This window comes from Xiphias gladius, chromosome 18 (genome assembly GCF_016859285.1).
Source record: "Xiphias gladius isolate SHS-SW01 ecotype Sanya breed wild chromosome 18, ASM1685928v1, whole genome shotgun sequence".
Lineage (NCBI taxonomy): Eukaryota > Metazoa > Chordata > Actinopteri > Istiophoriformes > Xiphiidae > Xiphias > Xiphias gladius.
Window position 1 is genome coordinate 11,055,759 of NC_053417.1, and position 27,649 is coordinate 11,083,407.

A 27,649-nucleotide genomic window follows, 5' to 3' on the forward strand; every position below is an offset into this window, starting at 1 on the left:
TTGCTGTCTTTTTGTGGCCTTTCTTTGTGTAAGCTACTCACAGTAAGAACTTGTATGTACAGTATTTTCATATGAGTCAGCTGGCAGCCTCTTAGAAAACAGTCACACGCGCTAACATACAGTGAGGTCAGACTGATGACTGCCTTTTTTGTGACCTCTTTGTCACTCAAACTGTTTGCTGAGGATGAGGGAAGTTAATTGAGTCAGCACTGGAAAGAGAGAGAGACCGTGGAACAGTGATGGTTGGGGTAAAAATAAAAAATTAAGGTGAAAAGAACAGTTGGAGGGTGGAGTTTTTCCGCTGTAGTTCCTTTAACTGTACCATTCTGTTTTATTATTTACATGAACTTGAATGTTTCTGCTCATGTGGAGCTGTAAGTAGGTCAGACTAAATGTGTATGGAGGGTATGTGTGTCATTATAAACTGACTATAGTGTGTGTCTATTGGAGGAGGGGTAAAGCGCTGACGGAATTCTCTCCAAAAAAGGACAAATAAATAACAGCAAATAAGAGCAATGATAATAATAAAATGAAGAACATTTTGCCCAATACATTTAGAAAAATCCCCAACAATCCCATTAATCCTGACCTGTGACATAATGTGTGTAGGTCACAGACCTGACCCTGCTGTCCCAGTTACAGGTTACAGTTAAGCACCGGATTCGTCTTCCCTGTGTTGTCTCTCAGGGAACTCCAGCCTTTAAAAACGGCGTGTAACTCCCTCCTGGGGAAACTGATCGCCATTTGGTTTGAAAATTCCACCCTGAGGTTCTCATTCATTTCTGAACAAGTTAGTTCATTGGTTTTCTATGCAGACTGGAGAGCCGGTGGAGAGCTTAAGGCTTATTGTTTGTGATGCAGCTATGTCAGCCATCCTGTCATCTTAAAAGCAAGTCAACATGGTAGAGCTTTTCCCATATGGAAAATTAACTGAACTTAAAAGTTTTTGTTTCTGTTATAGCATGTAGCCTCTGCTCATGTTTAAGCCATCTTAAATTTTAATGGTACCAATTTGAATGGTTTTGTAAAATGAGGTTGACTTGTATATGTTATCACTCTCTTATTACTAAGTCAATGAACACTGTGTGCCTCAGTTTCAATATAATACATTGCCTCACTTCTGTTATCATTTGTACAAGCAATCTGTTAGTAGTCATTTTCATATTAAACAGACCTTTTTTAATTACAGACAGTGTTTTACACCTGAGGCAAGCCAAACATAAACTCCTGTGCAAAGCATCTCTATCTGCACAAGCCTTTAATGTTGAAATCTGAAGCACACAGGAAGATAATACTTCCTTGGCATTCAATCAAGTAGTATTCTTAATTGCATGGTTTTATTGTTTGCTGAATTTTGGGGAAGTTTTGGTCAATTACTAACCTCGAGGGAATGATTTTTGAACGTTAATGGTTACTTTAATAATAATAACATTATACTGCTTCAAAGAAACAATGAAGAACAAAAGTTTTAAATCATTTTTTGAATATTCTTTTCTACTGCAGGTTTTTGCTCACTTGAGTGTTTTTTGAGCTCTAACCAAATATCTCACTGTTTTGTAGTGAAGATGAAAAATCAGCAGTACATAAGATTCCACATAGCTTCTCCTCCAGAAGTGACGATAATATCCAGATCATAAACAATATAATCTAATCTTAATTGTTTCATATAGCAATACACTGTAAATACTTCTTTTAAAGGCCTCAAGCTGGAATTATCCTCTTCATGCCCCTTACATTATGTGTGAATACTCTCCAAGAAAGGTTTCCTATGAGGACACCATAGCACCTTGCAGGCTTTGGCTGTTAAAATGATCTGAAATTAGGCCGTAAAGTCATGCTTTTGGTTTTCTGTAGGATTATCCAAATCTGCTGCCATTAGCAATATCTGCCCTCCAAAGCTTGGCTATCACAACCCTTCCCCAAAAATCCTTCCCTTTCTCACACAGACAAAAAACATCTCTCTTTTAATAAGATGATAAATTAATTTCTTTCTGCGTGTGGCTTCTACCGGCCACCTCTGTGTTTCTATTTTTGCTACCAATGTCATCATCTTAAAAATAATTAAATTTGAGAGATTTAGGGGAGATGTTAGCACATCATAGCTTATTCCAAAAATGAATGGGAATAAAGGTATAGTGATTGAATGAACTTCATTATTAGATCCTTGTTGGAGAGAGTAATTACTCAGTACCGATGAGCTCACTGGTCTTGAGGCACCACAGCTGCTGTTTGTTGTTCAAAAAGAATACACTGGGACACACACGGACACTGGGAGATGCTTTTTATGAATTAGTGAATTTCAGTGTAAGATGAAACATGAATAGTAGAATGCCACCATTTCTTTGTACAATGGCTCTGTCGTTTTTGTGTGTTGATTAATTAGTGCGTGCGTCATACTTGTGAAGTTTAAAACATCACGCCTCTAGACTGACTTGTTTTGGTTCAGGATCAGAGTTGAAACTGCATTCTGGTTGATCAAAGACTTCATTTGAAAAGACAGTAGTATATTACTTTTCAAACAACATCCTTTAGTGTCTCTGGATGTGTGTGCATAACAGAGAGGGTAGTATGGTGCTGATGAAAAATCATTTGTCCAGTTCAGTGACAGAAACAAGAAAAGGTCTGTTATTCATATGTATTACCTGATGTAATGAGCAATTTAAATGCATGGAAAGCTGTTACACACATTTAAATGAATGTGTATACTTGTTTTCAACTGTAAGGTATTCTACAGAGAAATACTGAGGATCTAGATATATGAACAGAAAAGAATAGAATCACCACTATTGGAAAACTATTATAGATGCTAAAAAACAAAAACAAAAATAGTGTTATTTACATGAGTAAGCAGTCAAAAATTGGCCAGTAAGTTGATATACTACTTGAAAAAACTATTCTTGTACCCACAACATTTTTATATGAAAGTGAAAGCTGGTATGGGATGTCATAGCCAAACCATGGCTGTAGTATATTCGATTTTTGGAAGATGGAATGTGATTTCTTAGAGAAACAAAGCAAAAATGGAATTTCTGAAACCTGAAATCCTAAATATATTCAAAATATGTCTGATAAAGAAATCTGTACTTTATTATGCAGCACCAACGCTCATTATGTAACCCCTCGTACCAGTAGAAGATAAATCCTTATTGTTTATACGGGTCATTTTTAGCCATTTTTACCATGGTGTTAAAGATCCTGTTATCCATTCATAGGCTTTCAGAGAAAATCTTTAGAGTTTAAAACACTGTGGTACACTTGTGAGAACCTGTCGGTGGAAAATACATCAGCTGTAACAGCAGTATAACCTAGTTTTTCAAGAATCACAATGCGTTATCATGTGTTATAACATTTTCTGATGCAACGTGAGTTTTTTAAATTGTATGTGAGGTCTGCATTCAGATATTATGCACTCTAGTTGAAAGTGGTGAAAAATCAGCATGCTTTGTGTTTTGATGGAAAGAAAACCTGTGTTTATCTACTCAGTACTGGGTCAACTCAGTAGACAAACAAGATCAATATCGGGCTGAAACTTCACAACTTCATCAAGTCACGTAGTATATGGTTGGTGCTCAAGTTCAAGGCATGACCAGAGGAGGTGACACCCAAGACAATGAGTTTTAGTTAATCAGTCTGATCAGTGTCTTGGCCCAACACATTAGAAATGAGGATTAGACACAGAACCTGTCAACTTTAATGATCAGACAATGCACTCTATTGCCTCACTGATAACCCATGTTAGCCCTAATGCTTGTTGTAAAAAGGGCTCCTGCCCAAACTGAGGTCACCTTTTCCCTACAGTAAGAAGCAGTTTGGTGGCTGAATTCAAAGATGAAATGAATGAATAAGATAATTTGATGCAACTTATTTCTAGATCAGCAAGGATTGGTTAATTAATTGATTAGGTGATCAGCAGAAAATGAATTGGCAGCTACTTTAAAAATCGACATTTTCTGGTTCTAGCTTCTCAGATGTAAGGATTGGATGCGTTTCTTTGTCATGAAAGTAAAGAATGTTTTCATTATTTTCTGATATTTTATAGAAAAAATGTAGGCAACTAATTGAGAAAGTAATCGGCAGATTAATCAATAATGACAGTAATTGTTAGTTGCAGCCTTACTATGTTCATTCCAAATCCAAAGAGTGTCCTACATGCATCTGAGCCAGTTAGGAAAGATGTTAGGAAACACGATTACAAAACAATCTTTTTATTTCTCATTTCTTACACAGTGGCAACCTGTACATAAAGGATTCAGCTTTGATTGATGTGCTTTTAGGTGCACGTTATAAAATATGTAATTCCTCATATTTGATTCATACTGTATATTTGGATTTTGAATCTACATTCTGCAGAGGATGCACCAAATGGTTGCATTACAGTATCAGTGCTGGAGCTCAGTCATGATTTGAATATATTTTATATCTCAAGTCAAGTCAAGTCACATTTTATTTATATAGCCCAATATCACGAATCACAAATTTGTGTCAATGGGCTTACAATCTGTACAGCATTACAACACCCTCTGTCCTTATACCCTTGAACCGAAGGAGGTAAAAAAATCCCCAAAAAAACCCTTTCGAAAAAACCTCAGGAAGAGCGACAGAGGAGGGATCCCCCTTCCAGGACAAACAGACATGCAATAGATGTCAGAGTAGAGCAACAAAGTAGATTTACAGTATTGACAATCAGGATGACAACAATATAGATTGTAAACATATATGAGAACAATGGTCCAGGAAGAGCAATTTACAGGTGCCGCCAAAGAGTTACGACCTGAGCCACACGACCCCCTCTCGAGGAAAGATTACTCCAACACACAAGGCAAAACCAAGCACATCATTCACACGTGTAGGAGAAGAAAAACAAACACACAGAGGGAGAGAGGAAAAAAAGATCCAGATCCAAAACATCTGGAATGAGACACTGAAAGCCAGGAGAGGGAGAGAAGTCGTCCAATGGTCCTGCACAGAGGGCCTGAGTGAAAAGAAAGGACAGGGAGGAGAAAATAGGGGGAGGGAGAGAGAGAGAGACAGAGCAATAGGGACATAGCCTGGACGCTTGTGTGCTTGAGGGAATAAACAAACAGAGTGATGGTTAGAGAGATGTAGTAGTTATCAGAAAGTTTACAGAAATCTCGTCGGCAGGTAAACATCCATAAAAAGCACTACACTGTACGTGCTAGGTTTCATTTAATTTGATTATTTGAGAAGGGTCATCAGCTTTTACGGGCACATACAGCTGAGTATCATCAGCATACCACTGGAAACTAGTTCCATGTCTGTGTATAATTTGGCCAAGAGGTTAAATATAAAGAGAGAAAAGCAGAGGGCCAAGGGCCTCGGGTACTCCATATTTTACATCAGAAAATACTGTTGTAGTATTATTGTAGGAAACACACTGTGTTCTTTCAGATAAGTAAGACTTTAACCACGTGAGAGCCAGGCCAGAGATGCCAAATTGGTTTTCCAGTCAGTCTAGGAGTATTCAGTGATCTGTGGTATTAAAAGTTGAACTGAGATCAAGTAAGAGAAGCACAAAGGTGGAATCTAAATCCATAGTAAGCAGTAAGTGCAGTTTCAGTGGAGTGACAGGCCCTGAAAGCAGACTGAAAAGGTTAAAGGTGATCATAGATAAGTGGGACAAAACTATTTCTAGTTCTTTTGAAAAAAATGGAAGGTTATAGATTGGTTGATCATTTTTAAGAACCTGAATCAAGGTGTGGATTCTTAAGTAACGGTTTAACCGCAGCAGTTGTAAAGCGAGTGGGGATGATGCCAGATGTAAGTGATAAATTATAATATATAGGACTGTAGGCCCCAAAACTGGCCAGTGATCTTTGCAAAGTTTAGCTGGTAGAGGTCCAGCGCTCCAGTCTCGTGCAGGCCTGCTTAAGGGCACATGTTTCTTCAGTTAACCAGGGTGTAGAGCTCCTTGACCATCTGGTTTTGATTGTAAGAAATTCATCAGAATAAAGAACACTAGACAGAGCTGTGTTTAAGTCACTGATACAGTTTTCAACAGGGCCTGTCACTGCAGTGAAAGGAGTCAGGACCGCCAGTAATCGTTCACCAAGAGCAGTTAAAGTTGACGGATCAATGTGTGTGCGGGTAAATAAATCAGCGCCAAATTTACGAAGACAGGCTAATATCGCTCCGAATTTGAGGAGGTCATGATCTGACATAATGTGATGGGGAGAAATACAGATCAGAGACCCCTATCCTGTGAGATAGATTCAGGTTAAGCGTGTTACTGCAGTGAGTAGGTTACGCACCAACTGGTTGAAACCAAAAATATCAGTAAGTGTCAGAAAGACTTCACTGAGAGGATCAGAGGCCTTATTCAGGTGAATATTGAAGTCACCTATAATTATAATCTCATCAGAGTGAGTAACAAGGTCTGAGATAAAATCTCCAAATTCTTCTAAAAACCGTGTATAAATGCCAGGTGGTCTGTAGAGTATCACTGGGTGTAATGGTCAGAGTCTGTTGCCCTGAACAAAGCAACTTATAGCTGATAGAGATGGTTTAAATATAAGAGCCTCAAAAGAGGTCAAAGTAATATCCAGTTTAAAGGTTAAATTGAAAATAGTCTTGTACCTTTAGGCAACTCCCCCACCTTGTTTAGTAGCCTGAGCAACATGGGCATTGGTATACTCAGGTGGGGGAGCTTAATTTAATGGTAAGAAAACTGTTGGTTTAGGACATGATTCACATAAACCGATCATATCCAGATTACGCTGAAGAATTACATCATTTATCAATAAGGCTTTAGTAGATGATAATCTGATATTTATCAAACCAAAATTGAGGGTCTTGTTGACACTGGACTTTGCGGTAGTCGGCCAACATGTAGAGCTGCTAATAGACGATGTATTTATTGGAATAAGACATCTTGTGTTTTTAGAAGAAAATTTTGGTGGCTTGCACACACAGCGATGTGCGAATACAGTTGTGATTACCTTAGGACTTTTGCTCTGGGGGATTTTATCAGGTGTTTTGTGGTACACTTCAACACTGATATGACATGGAGGATAATTACATCTGTAGATATTAGATATCAGATAAATTAGCAGCACCTATTCCAGTAGGATGAAGGCTTCCAGCAGGTCAGGGACAAAGCTCCCTAGTCACATTTACTGTAGGACTGGATCTGAGAGATAATGCTTAGTATTTTTTTTCTCTCAGTGGACACTCAGCTACCTTGTGCTCAGTACCTACTGAGAACACTATAGCTTTAATATTAAAAAACGGAAGGTGTGGTGTTAGAGCAAGTATCTCTCAAAGGTTTTAACAGAGACACTTTTCACAGCAGGTCTGTCACGGAATTTAGGCCAACAACAACACTTGAAGTGCGGAATAGGTTCTGTAATGCAGGTTCTGTTATCTGGATGAGGCTGGATCTGAACTAAAATAATTTCTACGGCAGCTTATTTAACTTTGCAAGGTTTGCACCTTGCTAATTCTCTTAGTTCCTGTTTCATATTCTACGAGTGACTCAGAGAAGTCATTTGATATCCTAAATACAGTAGCAGGAGTAGGTAGTTACTCTGTGTTTAGCCCATAATATTATAATATTGTACAGAACTTTGCTATGATTCAATTTGGTCTCTATGGTCTTTTTGGGGACTGTTTCAAATGGCAAGTGTGAGCTGTTACATTTACCTGTTGATGCTGAGACCAAGGACATGGCAGTACCATTTCATGACCTAAGTGATCTACTTGCACTCACTCACTTTGCTCATTTAACCTAACAAATGGCAGTGTCTGGTGATTCTGCAGAATGAGTCTAATGTCCTCTAAAGTCACCACTGTATGATAGTATATTATTGTTTGAATGTCTGAATTAAGCTTTGTTTTGTTGATGAAGACACCTACTCACAGCTGGAACCTGAGTAGAACCCCAGTCATATCCGGTGACCACTGAGCAGTCTCACTGGAGCAGTTAGGGATTAAGCACCTCGCTCAATGACAACTCAACAGGATTACTGAGGGAAGGGCCTGTGTAGCTCATCCGGTCAACCCCCTCACCGTCCTGTGCTCTACATTGAATTACCAACTACTGAATACATACAACAGGTTATTTGCAGAGTTGTCATTATTGAAATAACACGATCTGTTTCAATTCAGTCTCTTGAAACCAGGAGGTCCACCGATGTTAAATACATGTAAGAGTTAAGAAAAACCAAAAAAATGCCACCTTGCCTCAGTCTCCATGTTGACAACATTTATTATTGCTAACTTAAAAAAAAAAAAGCCTGAAAAATAATTTTGCAGTTAGTGCTCAGGTACAGAATTTTTTCAGTCTTTTAACTGTGCTTCACACTAAATGAAGAGCAGCTTTGAGATCATGGTTTCTTTCGTTTACTGACCTGCCTGCCCAAACCATTTTATTATCGCCAAAATTTGTTTTATCTTAGTTCTGTTTTCTTAATCTTGCAGTGTGGATTTTCACAAGACTTTGGAATTTAAGATAGTAGGCAGTCCAGGACCTAACCATAAAGTAAAGTAGCTGATCATGTTTGTTCTAACCCTGTCCTGACACTGTGCAGGTGGTGAGCTTTGCCAGTCTGAAGTTCGACCGCTCCTACAACTGGATGGTGTTGTGTGTGCTGTGGTGCTCCATTGCCCAGTCCATCCTCCTGCCCATGTTCCTCTGGGCTTGTGACCGCTACCGGGCTGACATCCGCATGGTGTGGGAGAAGTGTGTTGCCATCATGTCCAATGACGACGTGGATGAGGGTAAGCCACTGTCGGGCATCTCCCTCCTGTCCTGTCTCCTTTTCCCCTCCTCTTCACCTGATGAAGTGAATGATTCCTATTTCCTAAAACAGTTCAGTGTGGATTAGTAAGAGCACTGAGGGTAGAGTTTGTCCCGTTGAATGTTATGTGAGAACATGTACAAAGTGAATTGGCAAATTGTGTTCCAAAGATATCTGGTATATTTTTGCAGTGTTCCAGTGAGAGGCACTTTGAACTGAAATAGCAGATAATTTGTTTATAAAACCCTAGTTATAGTTAAAGGCATGACTCTGAAACCAGGGTTTGGAAACAGAAAATTGTGTTGTGAAGTCTTCTGGACTGTCTTTGGCCATAGTAATTACAGTGACAAATGTGATGGATCAACCTGAATAGTTTTATCTCTTAGCCTAGGGAGCAGTTGTACTGGGGTAATTGAGGGTTCTAATATTGCAGGGACGGAACAAGGTCAGTATCAAAAAATCTGTACTTTGTAGCCTGAGGTTTGATAGAGATCTCCACCTCTGGTCTTTGAGATAGAGTACAGTATGACCTCTGTGCTGTACAATTGTGTGAATGTATTCACATTCCATTTGGGCATCTCAGCAACAGCTGAGACACACTGTAATTCATTATACCATTATTTCAAATTAAATTTAGACTAATAATCAAGCAGTCATGATAATAAACGTGAAAAAGTCACCTCATTAAATTAACACACCTCCTTATGAGCCAGTTAACATCAAAGATTTGTCACAAGACAAGCAAACATTTCAAAATGTTGCAGAGAAAAGGTGCCTTACTGTATATTAGCTTTTCTCAGAGTGTCTTGAGTTAACTGATGCCATCAAATCACGGGATGTAACTTTAAGAACATAATGTATGTCAGCAGCATTGTTACATGTCTGTAGCCAATTACAACACAAGATATACACAAGTATGGCTAAAGTTTGGACAGACAGTTATTATTTAGAAAACTCAGATGTGGTTTAAGGGAGTTTCTGTGGATGCTTTGACACAATCTTTTTGTTACCAGCCACCGATTGTCTACAGAGGGTCAGCATTTCATTCCCAAATTATAGATTATTTGGTGAAGTATCACTTTAATAACAGGCTTGTCTTGTGACAGTTGACTTAATAACTGTAAGCTGCTGCCAAGAAATCACAGGTTTATCATAAGTCTATCTCCACATAAGATATCAAAATTGCTCCAGTGAGAGATAGTAGAAATGAAAGAAGATAATTTATTCCTGTTTTCTAGCTTATGTTGAAGGTTTAAATTGCCCCTTGACTCTAGATGACCCATGATTAATGCAGTTCCAAATCCTCACTGCTTTGCTCGTTGCTCTAAACTATGCAATTACACTAGGTTTTAAAAATGACACTAGAAATAGTGATGCTACATTATTATTTTCATGGAAAAATGTAACTGTCTGTGTTAGTCTCACTGATTTGCCCAATCTCTGATCTTAACTGGCTTTAAGGTAGGATTCAGGAATACCCCAATATGTTGTTTACCGGGAAAATTGCTACTAAACTGTACATTGCAAAATATTGGAATTGGTAATCCTAAACTTGGCAAATTTATGTTTTTGAATGGATTGACTCAATTATTTATTCCTTTTTTGTGGGAATATGGACACAAAATTAATATCATTTATTACAGTTTCAGCCTATTTAGATGGATATTTGATGAATTTATTATTAGGCAGAGGTAAAGCGTTTTTTACAATAACAATCACGAGTTTAGTTGTTTCTACATGTTTCTCAAATAAAGAATTATACATATTTAGTTTCTTTTGAATGGTCATTATTACTTACGTTATATTTTGCTGTAGTTAAAGGTCTAAAATCAGTGGTCAAATGTTATCATGTGACCTATCATGTGACCTTTGTTGTCAGGAGATGAAACTGAAATGACAAGTGTCTGTGTAATATCATTTTCTATACTAAAATATATTTTTCTATGTTTTTGTACGTGGTGTGTACTTTATAAAATGCTTTGCGTTACCATGCTATGATATTGATGAAAAAAAAAGAAAGAAAGAAATATTGCTGGGCAAAGGACATATTTACCTTGCGGTACTTTTTTCTTTTTCACTCCAGTGCATTTAAACTGGACAATCTTCCTCTACAATGCCCTGGCATGAGAGGATGATAAAATAAATGGTTTCCCATTTATTTGTTAGGATCCATAGTGAAAGTGGAACAAACGCACTGAAGCTGAAAAGCATTTTCGTGTCATTATGATGGTCATATTTCCCTCAAGTCACAAAGGGATACAGCCATGTTTTATTCTGGAACAGAACAGAAATAGATATAACTGAATTATTGATTTATATATCTATATATTTATTTATTTATTTTGTTATTTTCTTTTTTTTGTTTGTTTCATTTTACTTTTATTTTTGTGATGTGGACTCCCACCTACTGGTCAGATCATAGTGACTTAAAGAGCAAAATACTGTATATTTTAAGGCAGAAGTAGAAAAACGACTTCCACGACTTCTGTCTTTCATCACAGAAATGTAGATGTATTCCAAAGGGGGTGAAAATAAAACATTTCACAAGGAATCACAGACACTTCAGCAAAATTTGCTCCCAAAATTAGGTCACATGATAATCATACAAAGGATTGTGGACTGGGTCCATGACCAGATCTCCACAAGTCATGCAAACTAATGACAGTGTGAACCATCTGTCGTTTTTTTTCTATTGGCACTGTATAAAATCAACCTTATCTCAACCCCTTCTCTCCTGTTTCTAACCCTTCAAACCTTTTGATCCTCTCCCTCTTGACACCCTCCCCAATAACTGCTCGTTGTCCAGCAGGAGACATAAAATAACACAGGGCAGTCCATATTCTGTGTGATAATTAACACTGCCAGTTCTCTGCTTTTTTTCCAGAGGGCTTGCCATGTATAACTCATCACAGTTGTATGTATAAGGATTGTTTCCTGTTTTTCCAAAGCTACTGACTTGCATGCCAAGCTGCCTGTGCTAATAGCCACTTCCATCTTCCATGACCAACATTTTCCTTAAGATCAGCATTTTACACCCATCTCCAATTGATCTTTAATGAACATGAATGCAGCAATTGGGAAAATAAACTTGCTAGATGGGTATCTATACACCAAGAAAACTTGACATTTTTTGTAGGATTTTGTTGTTCAGAATGTAAGTCCTATACCTTTTTTAGCCTATTCATTCAACTATTTGGCATGGTTTCTGAATTGAGACCCAATCTGGGGCTTTTTCCTCCCTTTGCTAAACATTTCAATTAAATTATTGGTCATTTTTGAAGCAAAACAGTTTTTGATCTAAACCTCATTTTCCGGAGGAGGCTCCTAAGAAACTTAATCAGAGAACAATTGAACTTGTCTCTCTTATCTATTCGTCTGTCTGTCTGTCTGTCTTGTGTATTGAGTCCGTTGCTCTCTAATCCTGACGCCCGTACTTTTCTGCACTTTGCAGAAAACAGCCAAGATGGAGGAATTCATGCCGACTTAATATATGACAGACCATATGACTATAGCTCGGCGCCTGAAATCGTGACGGTAGACCGTAATGCCAAGTATGAGTTCTCAACCTTAGAAAGGGGGGTTCTGCAAGGGTATCCATTGAGGGAACAACAGGAAGATAAAATGCAGTATTTGCAGGTATATTTTTTATTGATTTTCTTCATTTCTTTTACTTGATCAATTGAACTATTTTAAAATGATACTTCATTGCTAATGTGCATGGTGAAATGGCCTTGTGAGCCTTTACAGTATCTTGCATCTTGCATTTTGTGATGCTATCTCTTCCAGATATGCCACTGATTTTTTTGGTCTTTTTTACGTGAATCAAAAATACACTCTGGCTGACTAATGTCTGGTAAATATGACCATCAGCAGTCCCTTCAACATATTAGATGTGCTTCATTTATTGACTAGTGTGTCCTAGTCATGGACTTACATGCAACTGATTACATTTTTATTTTGTAAGAGGATAAGAGTTTAGTAACTGACTTACCTTCTACATTTCAGGAACCCTTCAATGTTTCAGGAAAGCAGTACAAACACCTGCTCATGTTCTACCCAAAAGCATTGTGTCCATTGGATCCAGCATCCATCCCAGTCAGATGCAGAGCTATGAAATGCTGCTTTTCAGCCTGCATTAACGCCAAAGCTTGTTCTAACACGCAGCCTTCAAGGGCAATACAACAAAACCCTATTTTCTGCTTTGATTTCAATACTGGTTTAACTCTATAAACTACAAATTCTGGCCCAAAGTCAGATACTTAATCAATATTAACGAAAAAAATTATGATTAAAGTAGTGATGATGACGAAAATCTTGCTGGACTTGGCCTGGAAGACTGTGTTGAGGATATGAATCTTTAGAAACAACTGATGCAACCCACACAATATTACCCTTAACAAAGCATCTTAACACTGTGTCATCTTTGTCATCAACAATTTAGCAAGGGCTTCAGGATTCTCTGTACAGCCTGCAGCCCAAGCAGTTAACATTTATTTGTATAATTTGCGTATTGAATATAAAAAAAGTTTATTTTTAAATTGGTATAACACCCCAGATTATAATGGATGTCCACTATAATCTGGGGTGTTCAAAGACCAATGCTCTATTCCATTTGACTTTTTAAGAAGCCTTGAAACAGAGATGTATACAGTAGCTATCACTTCACTACGTCAAATCATTTTGCCGTCCATTGTTTTTGTGTCCGATACGCCTTTATTCATGACATTAGAGTCCTTTGATTGTAAACAAATATATGACTGTTGTGTCTTGCTGTATATGTGTGGTTGTGAAACAAATTAGGCGCATTTCTTCAGTTACAGGATGGCTGGTTTAACAGTCACATTATTGTTGCCGGCGGAGGGGTTGAGGCACATTCAGGCCATGAATCAACAAAACCCTTCAACTCATTATCAAGTAACACCTCCATTTGAGAATTGCTATGGCACTTCTCAAGTGGTTCGATTGCAGAATAAAGCCTCTTTGGCTTTATTGGCTTGTTGTATCAGTCTCTCTCTCTGTCACTCTCTCTCTCCGGTTTTTCATTCTGCCAAGTCTGTCCTGCATCTTAATTCATTCTATTGCTTGTGCTGCCCTCTGCTGTTCAGCGCTCCCACCTAACACACCCAATGCTACTGTATCATCTGCTGTCTCATTTCTCTGCATCTACTAAAAGCTGCCACAGGGGGGCAGGCTGATATCAATCTTGTGGCTCTTGACATCACCTTGACAAACCCTCTCTCTCTCGCATAGTTGTCAGAACAGAATGGAATGTGAGTATAACATTTAGGGAACCATCAACCTTTGTAATTTCATTTCCAAATAAAGGTGGTGAATGATGAATCATAGATGAATGTTAGAATTTTAAAAAGTTCATAGATATCTGAGGGATTAATTAAATAAATTAAAGTTGCACTTACCATCTTGGACAAACAACTCACATGTGCCACATGTAGGATTTTACACAAACACTGCAGCTGAATCAGGTTACCAAAGATAGAATAAATTCTGAAATGAACCTGTTTTCTGTATTGAGATAAGGGTTAGAGAGACATTCATCAACCCAAATATTTGCAAAAAGTAGTTAATTGGGGTTTCAGCTTATTGAGTGCAAATAAGCCCCATCACTAAAATTATAGCGCACTATCAAAGTGGCACTTACGGCATCATAACCTTGAAGAATCCTACATGTAATATCTTTTATAACTGATAATGTAGGTGAGTCAAAATCTATGATAATGTAACATTACTTATGAATGAATTTCAAAGTAATTTAGAGGCTGAAGAGTTTGGTCTGTGTCTTGCGTCCAGGTGCCCCCTACAAGAAGATACTCCCACGACGAAACCGACATGTGGACCAGCGACCGGATCCCCTCATACCTTCACCGATGGGGCTCCACCGAGGACATGATAGTGAGTGCCCACTACAGCTCCACCTTGCCGCGCCACGAGAGGCGCAGGAGCAGCCTAGTCTCCTACCACGAGGAGAGCCACCATCACCATCACCCACATCGCAAGCGGCGACGCTCTGAGGATAGTATGCACTCCCTCAAGCACTTACCACGAGTGGTTTGTGGCGGGGAGCGCTATGAGGACGAACTGCGGTGTTTCAGCCGCGATGAGGTGATCAACTTTATAGATGAGACGCCGCTGCCGAGCCCCAGGAAGAGCCCGCGGCGCACATCAACCATCTCACTTATCCCCAATGTGTATGAACAGCACACAGTCATCCTTCCTCACTTCCCGCTCACAGACTTTGAGCGCGAACCTCAAGTGCTCAGGCGGCTCGCAGAACACAAAAGGAGCAGTAGTCGGGGCAACTCGCCTGAGAGTTCCCCCAAACCAGACAGACCAGGGGGAAAGAAGAGCCTCGCGGCTTGTGGCTCTGGTAAAGGTTACCGGGAACGCCTGCGAGACGGGAAAGAGCAGGTTGAAGTGGCCTCACCTGGGCGCAGCCAGCAGATTCTAGGGCACTCTGCCTGTAGGTCCAGGACAGGCAGTGGAGCTGGGGCTGGTGCGGGAGCTGACTGGGGGCATCAGAAGCACACGAGCAAGGCCGAGAGCAAAGGAAGCACAAACAGTTTTGTAAACACACCCTCGGCATCTTCCTCGGGATACATCACCTTTCACTCTGATTCTGTAGGCTCCACCACCTAAAGGCAAAGTTTTCCCTTGTTAATGTCAACATTATTACTAAAGTTATTACCATAATGACAACCACTTGGATATTGGTGGTTATGGATATTGGTTAGTGACATACCTGATTATTTGGCCTTTTTACTTGCGCCACTACTCTGTTTTACTATATATACCACCATTATGCTAAATGGCCTTGGGAGTTTTGGACATATTTTCTGAATGGGCCTAATGTTGATTTAGTATGTAGGCTGGTGAAAAGGTTCAGTGGTCCTATTATTCAGCTTTCACATCACAAAATATCCACCGAGGACACTTTTTGTTTCCAGCACTGACACGAATAAACTGTTTTTAAATGGCGTGACCATTTCCACATCTTGTTTTTGCTGTTTGATGTTGTTTCTTATGAAATGCTCACGAAATTGGGGGATTGGTAGTTGTTAGGGTTGTGTTTTACACTTTCTTTTTTGTTTTTTGTTTTTGCACTTAGAACTGAAACTCACATTGTATTTTATTTGGCCTGTAACGGTTTTGTGTTTTGTTGTATGGACACATTTGCTTTTAAACCAAACTTTCCCGAATACCGCCCATTTACCTTTGATTGACTTAAGAGTATGCTACATTATACATATTTATTTTGTTTTGATCACGATGTACAACTATTAACATTATTATTCACAACACATGATTTTTTAAAGCACCCTATATTGACGTAAACTGAGAGTGGTAATCCCAAACTCTTTAATGCCTAATAGTTTTACAGCTTACTGTGAGAGTTATTGAAATACAACATGAAGACCCCAAAATTCTTACTGAAAATAAAGTCAGTTTTTAAAGAAGATTGACATGTCATGTATATATGATGGAGATTGGACTTATGTTTTTGGTGTTCTTTTTTGTTTAATGAGAACTTTGCTTAGAACATTTCCTCCCGGTTCTTATTATTCCAATGTTTATGTTAACTTTGGAGATCATTAGGTGCAACAGTTGCTCACCACATATGCATATGCATATTTACATATAGGACATCAGAACTAATATAGCTGGAAATGGTGCTTTATCCTCATCAACTGAGCATGTCAGCCTGAACTCATGTCTTATTTATTTCAGTAAAATGTTAAAAAAGCACCAATAATGATTTTTTTAAGTAGCCAGCAAAGAGGGAACTTCAAAAACATGTCAAATGATTCAAAAGTTGATTAATAAAAGCCTTCAGGCTGACTAGATGTAGCATAACTTAAATGCTGGTGCCACAAAAATGTTAGCAAAAATTGGGAACATTGTGAATTGATTGGAAATGGAGTGTAACTGTAAAGTAACGACTTGGATTATGTTATCATTATATTTGGTATATTATCTCATAACATAAACTGAGACTACTAATGGTCCTATTCTGGAGGGTTTTTGAGTGTGAAGTGTTTTTTTTAACACCTGATTTAACTATACCCCATGAATTAATGTTAATTAAATGTAAACATCCCCAAAGCCTCAGTAAGGCGTGCTGTAGGAAAATTAAATTTCAACCTTGTTAATTTTGCATAAATATATATTTGGAGACAGGAAGTGATTACTTCACATCAGAGGAAAGTCCAAAATGTCAAGGACAAAAATAGCACTAACTAATTATCAGTGAAATGCCACCTAATGCCCCATCATTTTGAGAATTTCTCACCTAGCACCCTCACTCAAAACGGATGCTGCAGTGAACTTTCCAATGCAGCCGACTTGACAATGCCCACTGTTAAATTAACAAAGCACTTCTCGTGCTTAACAGTTTGTGACAATTTGCTAACTAAAAGGAGTGAATAGTCTTCTACTGACATATAGTATATAATATAATCTATAATAAAAATAGCAGGACCAACTCTGAGCTGTGACCTCTCATGGAGAGTAACTGCTAACATGAATGTATTTGCACAAATTAGGTCTACTTTCTCAAAGAAATATTTAAGAGTATAAAAACAATATGAAATTTAGAATTCCCCTTTGATAGCCTTATTAGTTGTGAAACTTTTTTTGCTATTGCCATTGAAGTAACAAAGTTGCACATGTTTGGCATATATGTTTTCACTCATCTTCAGTCATTTAAATGTTAAGTTTGACTCATTGTAGCCTATTCAATTGGAAAAATTAGTTGAAATGTATATTTCTTCGGAAGCAACCTATGGCATAGATTTTTGCATTTTGTTGTGTTTACAATATTAAAATATAATTTTGTAACATATTCAAAGATTTATGACTCAAATATGAATGATGTTAAATGTTATGATTTTCTTGTTCAGATGATGACTTTGTTAAAAAGAAATGACTGATTAAATTCACAAGATGATGCCTCAAAGTGTGTTTTGCGCCAGGTGCACTTGTTGTTGTTGTTGTTTGTTACTGTTGTGTGCTTGTTGTGGAGCAGTAGTATGCATCCATTTGAGAGTTTCTTTTCTTCTCTTTGCTAACCATGAGGGACACAATAAAGTATCATTCATCTACTTGTCACCAAGGCTGCATGAAAGTGAAGCCCAGGCAGGGCCCTGAAACAAAAACCAAGATGTAGTGTCTTTCAAGGAGCCACACGGATCTGAGACGCGATTTGTCTCTCTCTGCCGTATTGGCAATATCAATATGGCCGGTACTTTTACAGAAACATAGCTAAATACTGGATGAAATCTTTTTGCAGCTGTCTTTAAACACTCCAAAACCTTGTAAAAATCGTATGAGAAACCCTAAATCCCTGGGAAATCGGGTGATTCCTTTCCAATTTGCATGGCTGCACTTACATAGCTGGCTAGGTAGACAGATGAGGTGAAGATGCCTAGTATTTGTTAGAGTTGGTGTATTTCAAATGAGATCAGCTTCGTTAGCTTCGACGGGATGGTGATAATGCAGGTAGGTTAAAGGAAGCGGCAGTTTAGCGTTAGCTAGTGCTAGCACCACATGTCATGGATGGATCAACAATGTTTTGTAAGACAAAGTAGCAAGAACTGCGTATGGGGACAATGTGTCTAGTTGATTTACAAGCTTAACTGCTTACTTCGTTTGACTGGCGTTTCCTTCGTCCTACAAGAAGAGTATGCTAATGCTATCTTTACCCGTTTTGCTGGGTTATAAACAGGACGCAAACTTCACGTCTCCCGGTCTCTCTTAGTGAAAGGTTACGTTTTATGCCTACACGCACGGCTGGATAACAAGCGTAACGATAATACATAAAGTACGGCCACAAAAAAAAAATAATAATTAAAAAAAAAAAAAATATATATATATATATATATATATATATATATATATATATATATATATATTTGTACACACACACACACACACACACACACACACACACACACAGACGGGGTAGGGTTATAATGTGTGGATGAGACAGGTCGCTCCTGTGAGCAGAGTGGCGCAGCGGAAGCGTGCTGGGCCCATAACCCAGAGGTCGATGGATCGAAACCATCCTCTGCTAAACTTTTAATTTATCGTTACCCTGACGGCATCTTCAACATATTCTCCTAACGTTGTTCTGTCTGAAAAGAAGTGTAATGTTTTTAGTGCGGGTCTTAGAGCCCTGAATGATATGAGAGTAGGCTCTATGTAAGGGATGGTCTGTTCCACTTTTAGTCGGTAACTAAATGTTGTCATGTTAAACACCACCCACTTTTCAAACCCCTTGCCTTTCTTCCTTCCCATTGCTCTATTTATTCGAGTCGCTGTAATTGCTGTAACCGAATACAGTGTGTCGAGCTGTGTTTGTAGCCTGATACTGGACTCGAGCATTTTCCAGCCAAGGCCAGCCCCGTTGTTTAAGGTTCACGCTTAATTAAAAGTCTTCGGACGAGTCGCATGCTGTGTGTTGTCATTGCACAGGTCGCCGAGAGACAACGCTGTACGACACTGCGGCAGAGAATATGCAGAGGTTGCGCTGGACCTATTTTTTTTGCAAAGACGTATTTACCAGTAAAAATGAACAGGGGAAGCGGGAGTCTGCGGCGCACTTCATCCACGTCTGCTCTCTTAAGAGCGCTTGACTGGCCCCAATCTAATGCTAATAACTTATTCTCTCCCGCCCTCCGGTTCTCAGCTCTAATATGCGTTGCTATTATAGTGGCTAACCAACCTAGGCTACTTAAAACAATGCGGAGAAGAGTTCATAGAAATTCTTCGAAAAAGTTTAAGTGCATTCAGTGTGGAAGTCACGTGGCATTTCTTTTCTTGGTTAAAACAAACTTTTCTTGAGAGTATTTAAAGACGGGCTTTATCGGGCGGTCAGGCCGAACAAAAAGCTGGAAGAACCTACACTTGCCATACAGTGGTTTGGAGCCGTGAGTTGAAGTTGTCCATTTTCGGGAAAAGAACGTTTGAACCAGGCAGTGGGTCAAGCCACCGGGTCCCTTTTCACTGCACAGGGGCGGCCCTCTTCTGTGGGGTAGCGGGCTTTTCAGCCTGGACCGTCTGAAAGAGCTGTGGGCGTTTCGGCGATTCTCCTCGCTGTAAGGTGCCATCCTTTCCAGCGCTGCTCTTAGAGAATGGAGAGACACTTTATGACATCCCCGCCAAAGAGGCGGAAAGAAAAAAAAGAAAAAAACCCCACTATAGAGCACTTTAAAAGATCTGACTGGTAGACAGCTTGGGTATCGTGCGCATATGGCCTAAAGCCCAACAGTATATTGCGATGAGTGTAGTGCAACAAGTTGATGTATGTTACACAGTTTTCAGTATACTAAAAATATAGAAACTATAAGATGTACAAATACTACTACTACATTCAACCTGTTTGCTTATCTGACATGCACAGGAAGAGGAAGATGATATATATATATATTGGATGAAGAATAAATGTTCCAGGAGCAGCATAAGAGACGTAAGAATGGGGTTTTCTTTCGACATGAGCGCAGAGTGGGCCTATAGTGCTGAGCCTTAACGTTTCAGAAGCGCTGGCAACAACTAATACCGGCAGAAATTCAACTTAAAATCGGATCATAAATTTGAACCGCAGTGTTTTTTCTCGTCCCAAGTGATGGGCCGCAGGATATCTCCATGTCCCGAGGAGGCCGAGGGGAGAGCAGGGCGTGTAATTTGTAGCCTGTAGCAGAAAATCGTCGCGCTGTCGCAACAAGCATTTGATTTGCCCGCCACTGTTTCGGTCCTTTATGCGTGAAAGCAGAGAAGAATGAGGGAAATCGCAGCCACGCCGACTCTCCCCTGGATCTTGCTTTGTCTCTACATGTCGACTCCCAAAAATGATTCCTTAACTGTGGATAAATTCCACGTGCTGCGTAGACGACGGGTGGAGTTTGAAAACATGGCACGGTCTCAGTGTTTTATAAAATGGATTTCTCCGAAGTTTAAACCGGGTTGATGAATGTAAGATAAGTTTTAATTCCACGCCCACTCATCTCCTCTGGCCTTACAAAAACAGAGAAAACCACCAACTTGTTTGAGGCCCAACAGACAACTTATCGTATCAATTTTCTTTCAGTTTGACAGCTTCGAGTCCCGTGCATCTGGAGATCATCTTCCACACAAAACCACTTTAGCTTCTTCGGCCAAGGCGCGGGTACCCACAGTCCATCAGGCTTTTCTCTTACATTTTACAAATTTGACGTAAAAAAAATCAACAATCGACTCTACAGATCATCCTTTATTTCCTCTAACTCTACTACACGTTGTACTACACGAGGCTTTTTTTGGATAAGCGGAAGGTTAAGCTCTAAACCAACTTTTAATAAGAGACAACACCTTCTTTATTTCACCGGTTTTATTAAGAAAATAAACCATATACAGCATTGCCTATATAAGTAATAACATATTGTGGAAATCCATACAGTGCAATTATAAACATTCAGTCAAGCTATAACTCAGGACATCAGTCCTACCAAGGCCGCCAGACGCTGAGCTGAGTGCTGGCAGCTTCATTCCTGTGACGGACAGAGTGACACTTCTCGTGACCGGCACCTTTCTCGCGACTGTTTGGTGCGGGCGCCGCGGCCAAGACCGCCCGTGTGGATCCGGGCGACTGCCGCGCGTCTTCACTCGGGAGAGAGCGAGGCGTGCTCGCACCGTGGCGTTTCTGTGCTTTCGACCGGTGCTGTGCTCTCCCCTCCTCGGGTCCGGCCGCCGATGGAAGAAGTCTCGGCGCCTCGTCCTGTACCTCAGCTTGGCCCGGGCCGCTGTCCATGGTGCTGGAGGCTCCCCCGCGTCCCAGAGAGCGGCAGAGCTTACTGGAAAGCTGCGATAACATCCAGCGGTCGCCCCCGTTCAAGGTGTCCGCCGCGACCAAGTATTGGTTGACGTTCGCCAAACAACTACGGAAGCCAGATTGGTAATCGGAAAGCTCGGAAGCAGCGGTAGAGCCTGAAAGCAATCGAGAGACATCTTAAGGTGAGAGACGCACAGGAAATACGCATAAAGCTGCGCGTAAAGCTGCGCTTGAATCACCCATGCGACCGTCTTAAATTGGCCCAGTGTTTGGAATAGTGTGGGGGCGAGGTTAAAACTCACAGCTCTGGATCTTTTGGAGGTTCCTTAGATGTTTCACAGTGAGCTCCAAGATGTCGGCCTTTTCCAGTTTACGCTTTCGGATCTGAGTAAAGAGACGACATGATTGAGACAGTTTCCCCTCTAAAGATCACATTACTTGCAATAGGTCCGAAGTAAAAGTTGAATTGTGTTCGCTATTCTAAAGTTACAAGCTGCATACGTACATTGCTGCTGTAGTAGCTCTCCAGAAGAGATTTTAACTGGTCCAAACACTTGTTTATGCGAGCTCTCCGTTTCTTTTCCATCAGTGGTTTGGATACCTGTTAAGAAAGAGCGGGTAAAATTAATATTGCACACAACACTCTTCAGTGGAGTTCAGTTTTCTACCCTTAAATCCAGTTCCTCCAAATAAGTTGGTCTACACACCTTGTGTCCAGCGATGGGTTTTGACTTTTCTGCGCAGTCTGTCGTCGCCACCATTCTCTTAGTCCTTTTCTGGTTTCCTTGAAGTTACTTTCTTTCCCTCTCTTGCATACGAATGAAGGAGGCGACCCTGAGTGGATTTATATAGAGACACTCACTTAACATCTCAATGCAAACAGTCCCGCCTGTCTCTTGCGCTCAGATGAGGACCACTGGCGTCATTTGACAGCCAAAACCAGCCAAAGGCTCCGACTCGCCACAGAAAAGTGAACAATTTTATGCAGTTTAAAAATACATTTTAAATGTCTATATGTTTGGTCACAACAACCTGTTGACGAATGCAGGCCCTACAGACTGCAGAGGAGTAGTCAGACAAACGTTTAATGGAGCCCAGGGAAATAAAAAATAGCGACACCTACATCACAGTTTATAAATGATGTGCATGAGGATTAATATAGTACTCTATCTATCTATCTATCTATCTATCTATCTATCTATCTGTCTATAACACAAAACTTGCACAGACCACCAATCTGGGTAGGTGTAGTATATGGCCTACTGCTTAATGGTTACATCAAGTGCAAGTACTCAGGAAACAACGGGGGAGGCAAAAGGCTAAAGAGAAGCGTATAAATCATAAACCTAAAGGGTAATCATAATGGTTCTTCTCGGCGTGGCCACTATTGACTCCTATGTTCAGTCTTTTATACGTGGGTTTCACGCCACCCGCTCGAAGGCAGCACCGTGGTAATTTCCTGCGTGTCCACACAGCGTTTCGATTTTCTGGTGGCCACATGCAGTAGAACTGTTACACCTGCTCGGTGTTATTATCAGCTATAACCTCGGCTATTTCTAGGCATAGGTGCAGGTATACTTTTGTTTACCACACAAACACAAATCATGTTACCACGAGGTTTCGAAAAATTGGTTAACACTCGAGGATTCCTCGGCTATTGTGCGTCTCCAGTTTTTGTTTTCATACCAGGCGCGCTGAGGCACCGAGGAGAATCGCGGGCCGCCCCTTGTCCTCGGTCCCTCGCCTCCCGATTTTCCACACTGCTCCCTGAAAGGAGCGAAGGCTTGGGAAATCCATACCAGCTGAAACAATGTATTGACTATGGGCTCACCGCAGTCCACTGCGCATCGTGTGCGCACACACAGACCATCTGAAAATACCAACTGGGGGTGAATTACAGCTCTATACTACACCCACTTATGGCACAAAAGGCTTTAGCGCTGTCCCGACGAGGTAAAACTGCTGGTCGTATCCAGTTAACTATAGATGTGTTATTTGGGGCTGCTTGAAAATGTCCAGAGCTAAAGAAAAAAAAAAAGTTGGTTTAGATGTTGCGTTTTGACAGACAAATGAGAATGGCGAGAGAGCCAATGTTACATTGCCCAAGTCTTCTGGCCTGATCCGGTGCACAATACGTGCGTTCAAGTGGCCGAGGGTCTGCCTAAAGGAGGGGTATTTGTATTCAGTCTGGGGAGAGCGCCCATGAAAAGAGGCCAGTTTATAATGGTGCGCCATTGATCTTTTCTTTTCCTCTGCTTTGTGACCACAGACGTGTGGGCATCAAAAGATTCCCTCCTTTTCTAAAGTGAGCAAACAGAGCTGCTCTTCTCTTCATTCCGTTTTGACAACATCAAGTAGGCTTTCTGTAAAATCTGCTGTTTCATCTGAGCGAGCCGTGTTTCATTCATACCGTAGCTCAAACTGCATGATCTGTATGCTGGCACACAACTAGTAGGGTGGTTTTAGTTGATCCAACTGCTTTAGCTTGTTCTAAAACCGATGCATTGTTGTTGTTGTTGTTGTTGTTGTTGTTGAGACTAGACGGAATGGCCCTGCGGGACTGAGTCACGGTTTCACGCGGAAGCCGTGATATCTCGAATAGACCTCAGCTGAAGCACAGGCACCCCAGGCTTGTGTCGTACGACACTAATTGCGTAAAATGTAGCGGATCATTGCAGGCCACAGTTGGGGTGCTCCATACTGAAGCATTTAATCGGTATGAAATTTGGCCGAGGTGCTCTGGTGCAAGTGAGCTTTCTGGTGTCCTTTGTCCTATCTGAGCGCCACATTATCTGCGTTTTCACGCTTGGTTTTAACACAAGACCGTGGAGCGCCGATTTCAGCATGGAGTCGTGGCACCACAACGGTCGCCTGTCTCGTTATTCTGCGCCACAGAGGAGAGATTTCACCGCTGATTACGCGGTATAATTTCAATTAGTGTTGGCTCTCCTCTTTGGGGTCAAAAACGCGAACGGAGATTTGCAAAATGAAAGGAGGGGACTGGTGGTTTTCTCAAAACAAGCAGCCCACTGGTCTGCAGCGAGGGAACGCGGGCAGGCTTCAGAACTGTTTCCCTCCAATACCACCTCGCTTCTCTCACAAGTCGCTTTGTCACCATCTCTCCATAAGAATAGCGCAACGAGAAACTTGTGTCCCAATTTGACGTAATAATGCAAGTGCCATCAAAAGACAAGTTAAGTGTATGTTTATAAAAAGGCTCGGGCTCTCGCTCCACTTTCACTTTTCAGCCCCAGGTCATTCATTAACCCTATCGGACCTTTGTCATGGATGCCTGCCGGCGGGGACCCGACAATGCTGCCGTAATAATTGGACTATTGGGGAACTTGTTAACAACAATTAGCGAAGTAATTATGCAATTACTGCAATAAACTATTTTCTTCCTAGAGGGAAACGGGAGACATTTGCAAGCCAATGGTTAGGCCTACGCCAAGCGGTAGAGCTAATAAAGGAAATGCAGAGGTAATCTACATCTTCCATCGAGGGGAATTCTGAGGACACACTATAGGAAGATAATTATGTTTACGAATGACAATAGATAACAAGCATGCTTTCTTTTAGCAACATGTAAATTTATATTAGTATAATTTCACCTTGCTAGCCATAAAAACAACACATCAACGTAACGCATTGTAATGACACCACCTTTAGATCTTTAATAATTAAATAAACCTATGTTCTAGGCTGCAGCTCGTTGTGTTTTGCGGTGCATAATTACAAAAATGACCAATGATACAACGAGTTGCGCCCGCACATTGTAAACGCCTGCATTTATGGGCCATACAGTGTTTGGATGTCATAGCAGAGCGCTGCTAAAATATGCAAACACAGGCCCACAAGTTGGCGCAGCGGGAGCGGAGCAAATCGATGCACCGCCTTCCATTCACACGGGCCCGAGGCGGCACTGGTGTGACCAAAACGCTCATTGTGAGTTACAAGGTCACCGTAAAAAGAGCAGGTACATGGACAAGTGCACTGGAAAAATATTAGAAATATAGACAGGATTTTCCGGGCAGCCACGCGACGGGCCCGTCGACGAAGCTCTGATCAAACATCAAATAGAAATAGCATCATGAATTTCTATGGACTGGTCTTCGGGTTATTTAAAGACTTCTTACTTGTGTTTGGGAACACAATGGCCGCTGTTTGGCTGTGTGTGCCGGGGTTACCGCATGAAAAGACCAGAGGTGCACATTAACATCGCTTAAGGTTTTTTCAAGGGCCGAAATGAACTGACTGGAAAGTAACTTTATAACTCGCTGGAGGATGAAGCCTTTGTCGAGCTCTGAACTGAAAGACATAAGTGCCTAACAAAGGGAGAGCGCCATTGTTAAACACTAAAGCGCATGGGTATTGATGCGCCTTGAATTGCAAAACATCTGCCATTTACGCTGAACGATTTGAGCAAGATTTGAATGAGAATAACCAACCACCCCTTCGCGCACTGTCTTTAGCTGTGCGTAAAACAACAGGCATATGACCGACGTGGAAATGGAGCTTAAAAGCATATCAAAACAAACCTTGGAGGAAATTCCTTTGCCTTTTCTCTTTACGACCACATTACCTCGGCGCTGACTCACTCCCCACGGAGTGAAGCTGTCATCTTCCCAAGTTGCTCGTTTGCAGTATTAATGTGTCTGCGTGAGGCCACTGGAGAAGTTGTCCTGTCTAAATGTAGTCCACCTCACGGCATTTGGGTTTGGGCTTGACGGATTTATGACGATGAAGTCCTCTGGATGAGATCCATCTCTTTACGCACAGCGTCAGCCTCTGTAGATTAAACCTACACTTAGTTTTGAACAATAGCACATGGACTAAAAATGAACTCCAACTGATTGTCATTGCTGAAAATGGCCTCGACTGTATTGATAGTGAGTAGATGCAAAGATATTCAAGCCCACTCAAAAATGAATTCGTTTGCTCATTAGCTATAGGCTACTCTTTGTTAATAATCATATCGATATTCTCAAAGACACGACCAACGGTGTTCTGGTGGGGTTTTAAAATAAATTGCGCCCAGTTCTAATAACTGATCAATAAATGTGGAAATGGGACTAATGGGGGTTATCTGAAGTTTAGGGAAATAGGAGGCCAGATCTCTCAGCATCAGCTTCCCTGAAGGGCGAGGGACCTACTGATTCAAAAGAAGACATTTTTTTTGAAGGCAAATCCCATATGGCCACCAAACGCAAATGGCCTCCACTTAAAGTGCATTTTGTTTTTGCTTTGGGCGCAAAAGGGAGAACCAGTTGCTGGCCAAGTTTTTTCCCAGGGGTTTCCCTTTATCTGACCAAAGTGGAAAATTGAAAGGTACAAGTGAAAAGCCATGGGGCGTTCCTCCGATTTTCCTCGCTCCATATTTTGTAAAACAGTAATATGTGTCCCCTCAGAAGAATTGAAGCGAACAAAATAACCAATCCTTTAAAATAAACTTAAGCAAGGCATGATAGCCGTTAAAAATACAAACATGTTGCTGTAGTTTAAGTCTTTAGCTACTCTTCCTTTTAAATATTTAGACTAATTTAAATTCTAAACTATTTATGACCCAGTCACTTTAAATGGGCTTATTTTAGTCACGCCAAGCTGACACCGTAGCAGGCTGCGCAAATCTCGACTTTGTCACAAGTGGACGAAAACGCTAAAACTCTGCCTGACAACGTGTGTGGCCAATGTAATTCTGAAATTGGTATGAAATTGTCAATTTGTTGGTGTCAGCCTTCAGCTTCCCAGGCGCGCCATATGCCATGCTAAGTGGCACTATTTACCAATTCGTTCCTAGTTTCACGGTCCATCCTCCCCTTCTCCTTGTCAGTAAACTGAATGGCCACAACAAAATGGCAATTTACCCTCTGGAATTGTCACATACCCCCTGCTGCAGGGCTCCTTCCGTTTCACTTGGTAGGGCACCCCAGCCTTACTCAGCCTCACGGCGTGAAACTTCAAATGGAGAGGAAGATGGTCGAGCGTCAGTATGACCGTCACGCAGGTCGTCGGTGTTGATGCACCACTGTCTGCCCTTTCATCTCAGGGAATACTAGACATTAAAGCAGATGTG

At 40.7% G+C, this 27,649-nt stretch overlaps 2 protein-coding genes and 1 non-coding gene across 3 annotated transcripts in view; 2 read left to right on the top strand and 1 right to left on the bottom strand.

The window, feature by feature from the left end:
- LOC120804256 (probable G-protein coupled receptor 153) overlaps positions 1–17,705 on the top strand; it is a 38,530-nt gene extending 20,825 nt beyond the window's left edge. The window contains exons 4-6 of the mRNA XM_040153591.1: positions 8,547–8,736; positions 12,208–12,392; positions 14,565–17,705. Of these exons, the coding sequence (XP_040009525.1) occupies positions 8,547–8,736; positions 12,208–12,392; positions 14,565–15,410 (1,221 nt within the window). The 3' untranslated portion in view covers positions 15,411–17,705. The remainder of the gene's footprint in view (positions 1–8,546; positions 8,737–12,207; positions 12,393–14,564) is intronic.
- Positions 17,706–18,771: 1,066 nt separating this feature from the next.
- On the top strand, positions 18,772–18,843 carry trnam-cau. Its single transcript has one exon. It is a non-coding gene; the product is annotated as a tRNA-Met (tRNA).
- Positions 18,844–21,249: 2,406 nt separating this feature from the next.
- On the bottom strand, positions 21,250–23,373 carry her3 (hairy-related 3). Its single transcript, XM_040154062.1, has 5 exons — positions 23,263–23,373; positions 22,284–22,352; positions 22,082–22,177; positions 21,879–21,960; positions 21,250–21,731 (listed from the first exon to the last, which is right to left on the bottom strand). Exons 1-5 carry the CDS (start codon positions 23,371–23,373, stop codon positions 21,250–21,252), a joined length of 840 nt encoding a protein of 279 aa, XP_040009996.1.
- Positions 23,374–27,649: the final 4,276 nt, after the last annotated feature.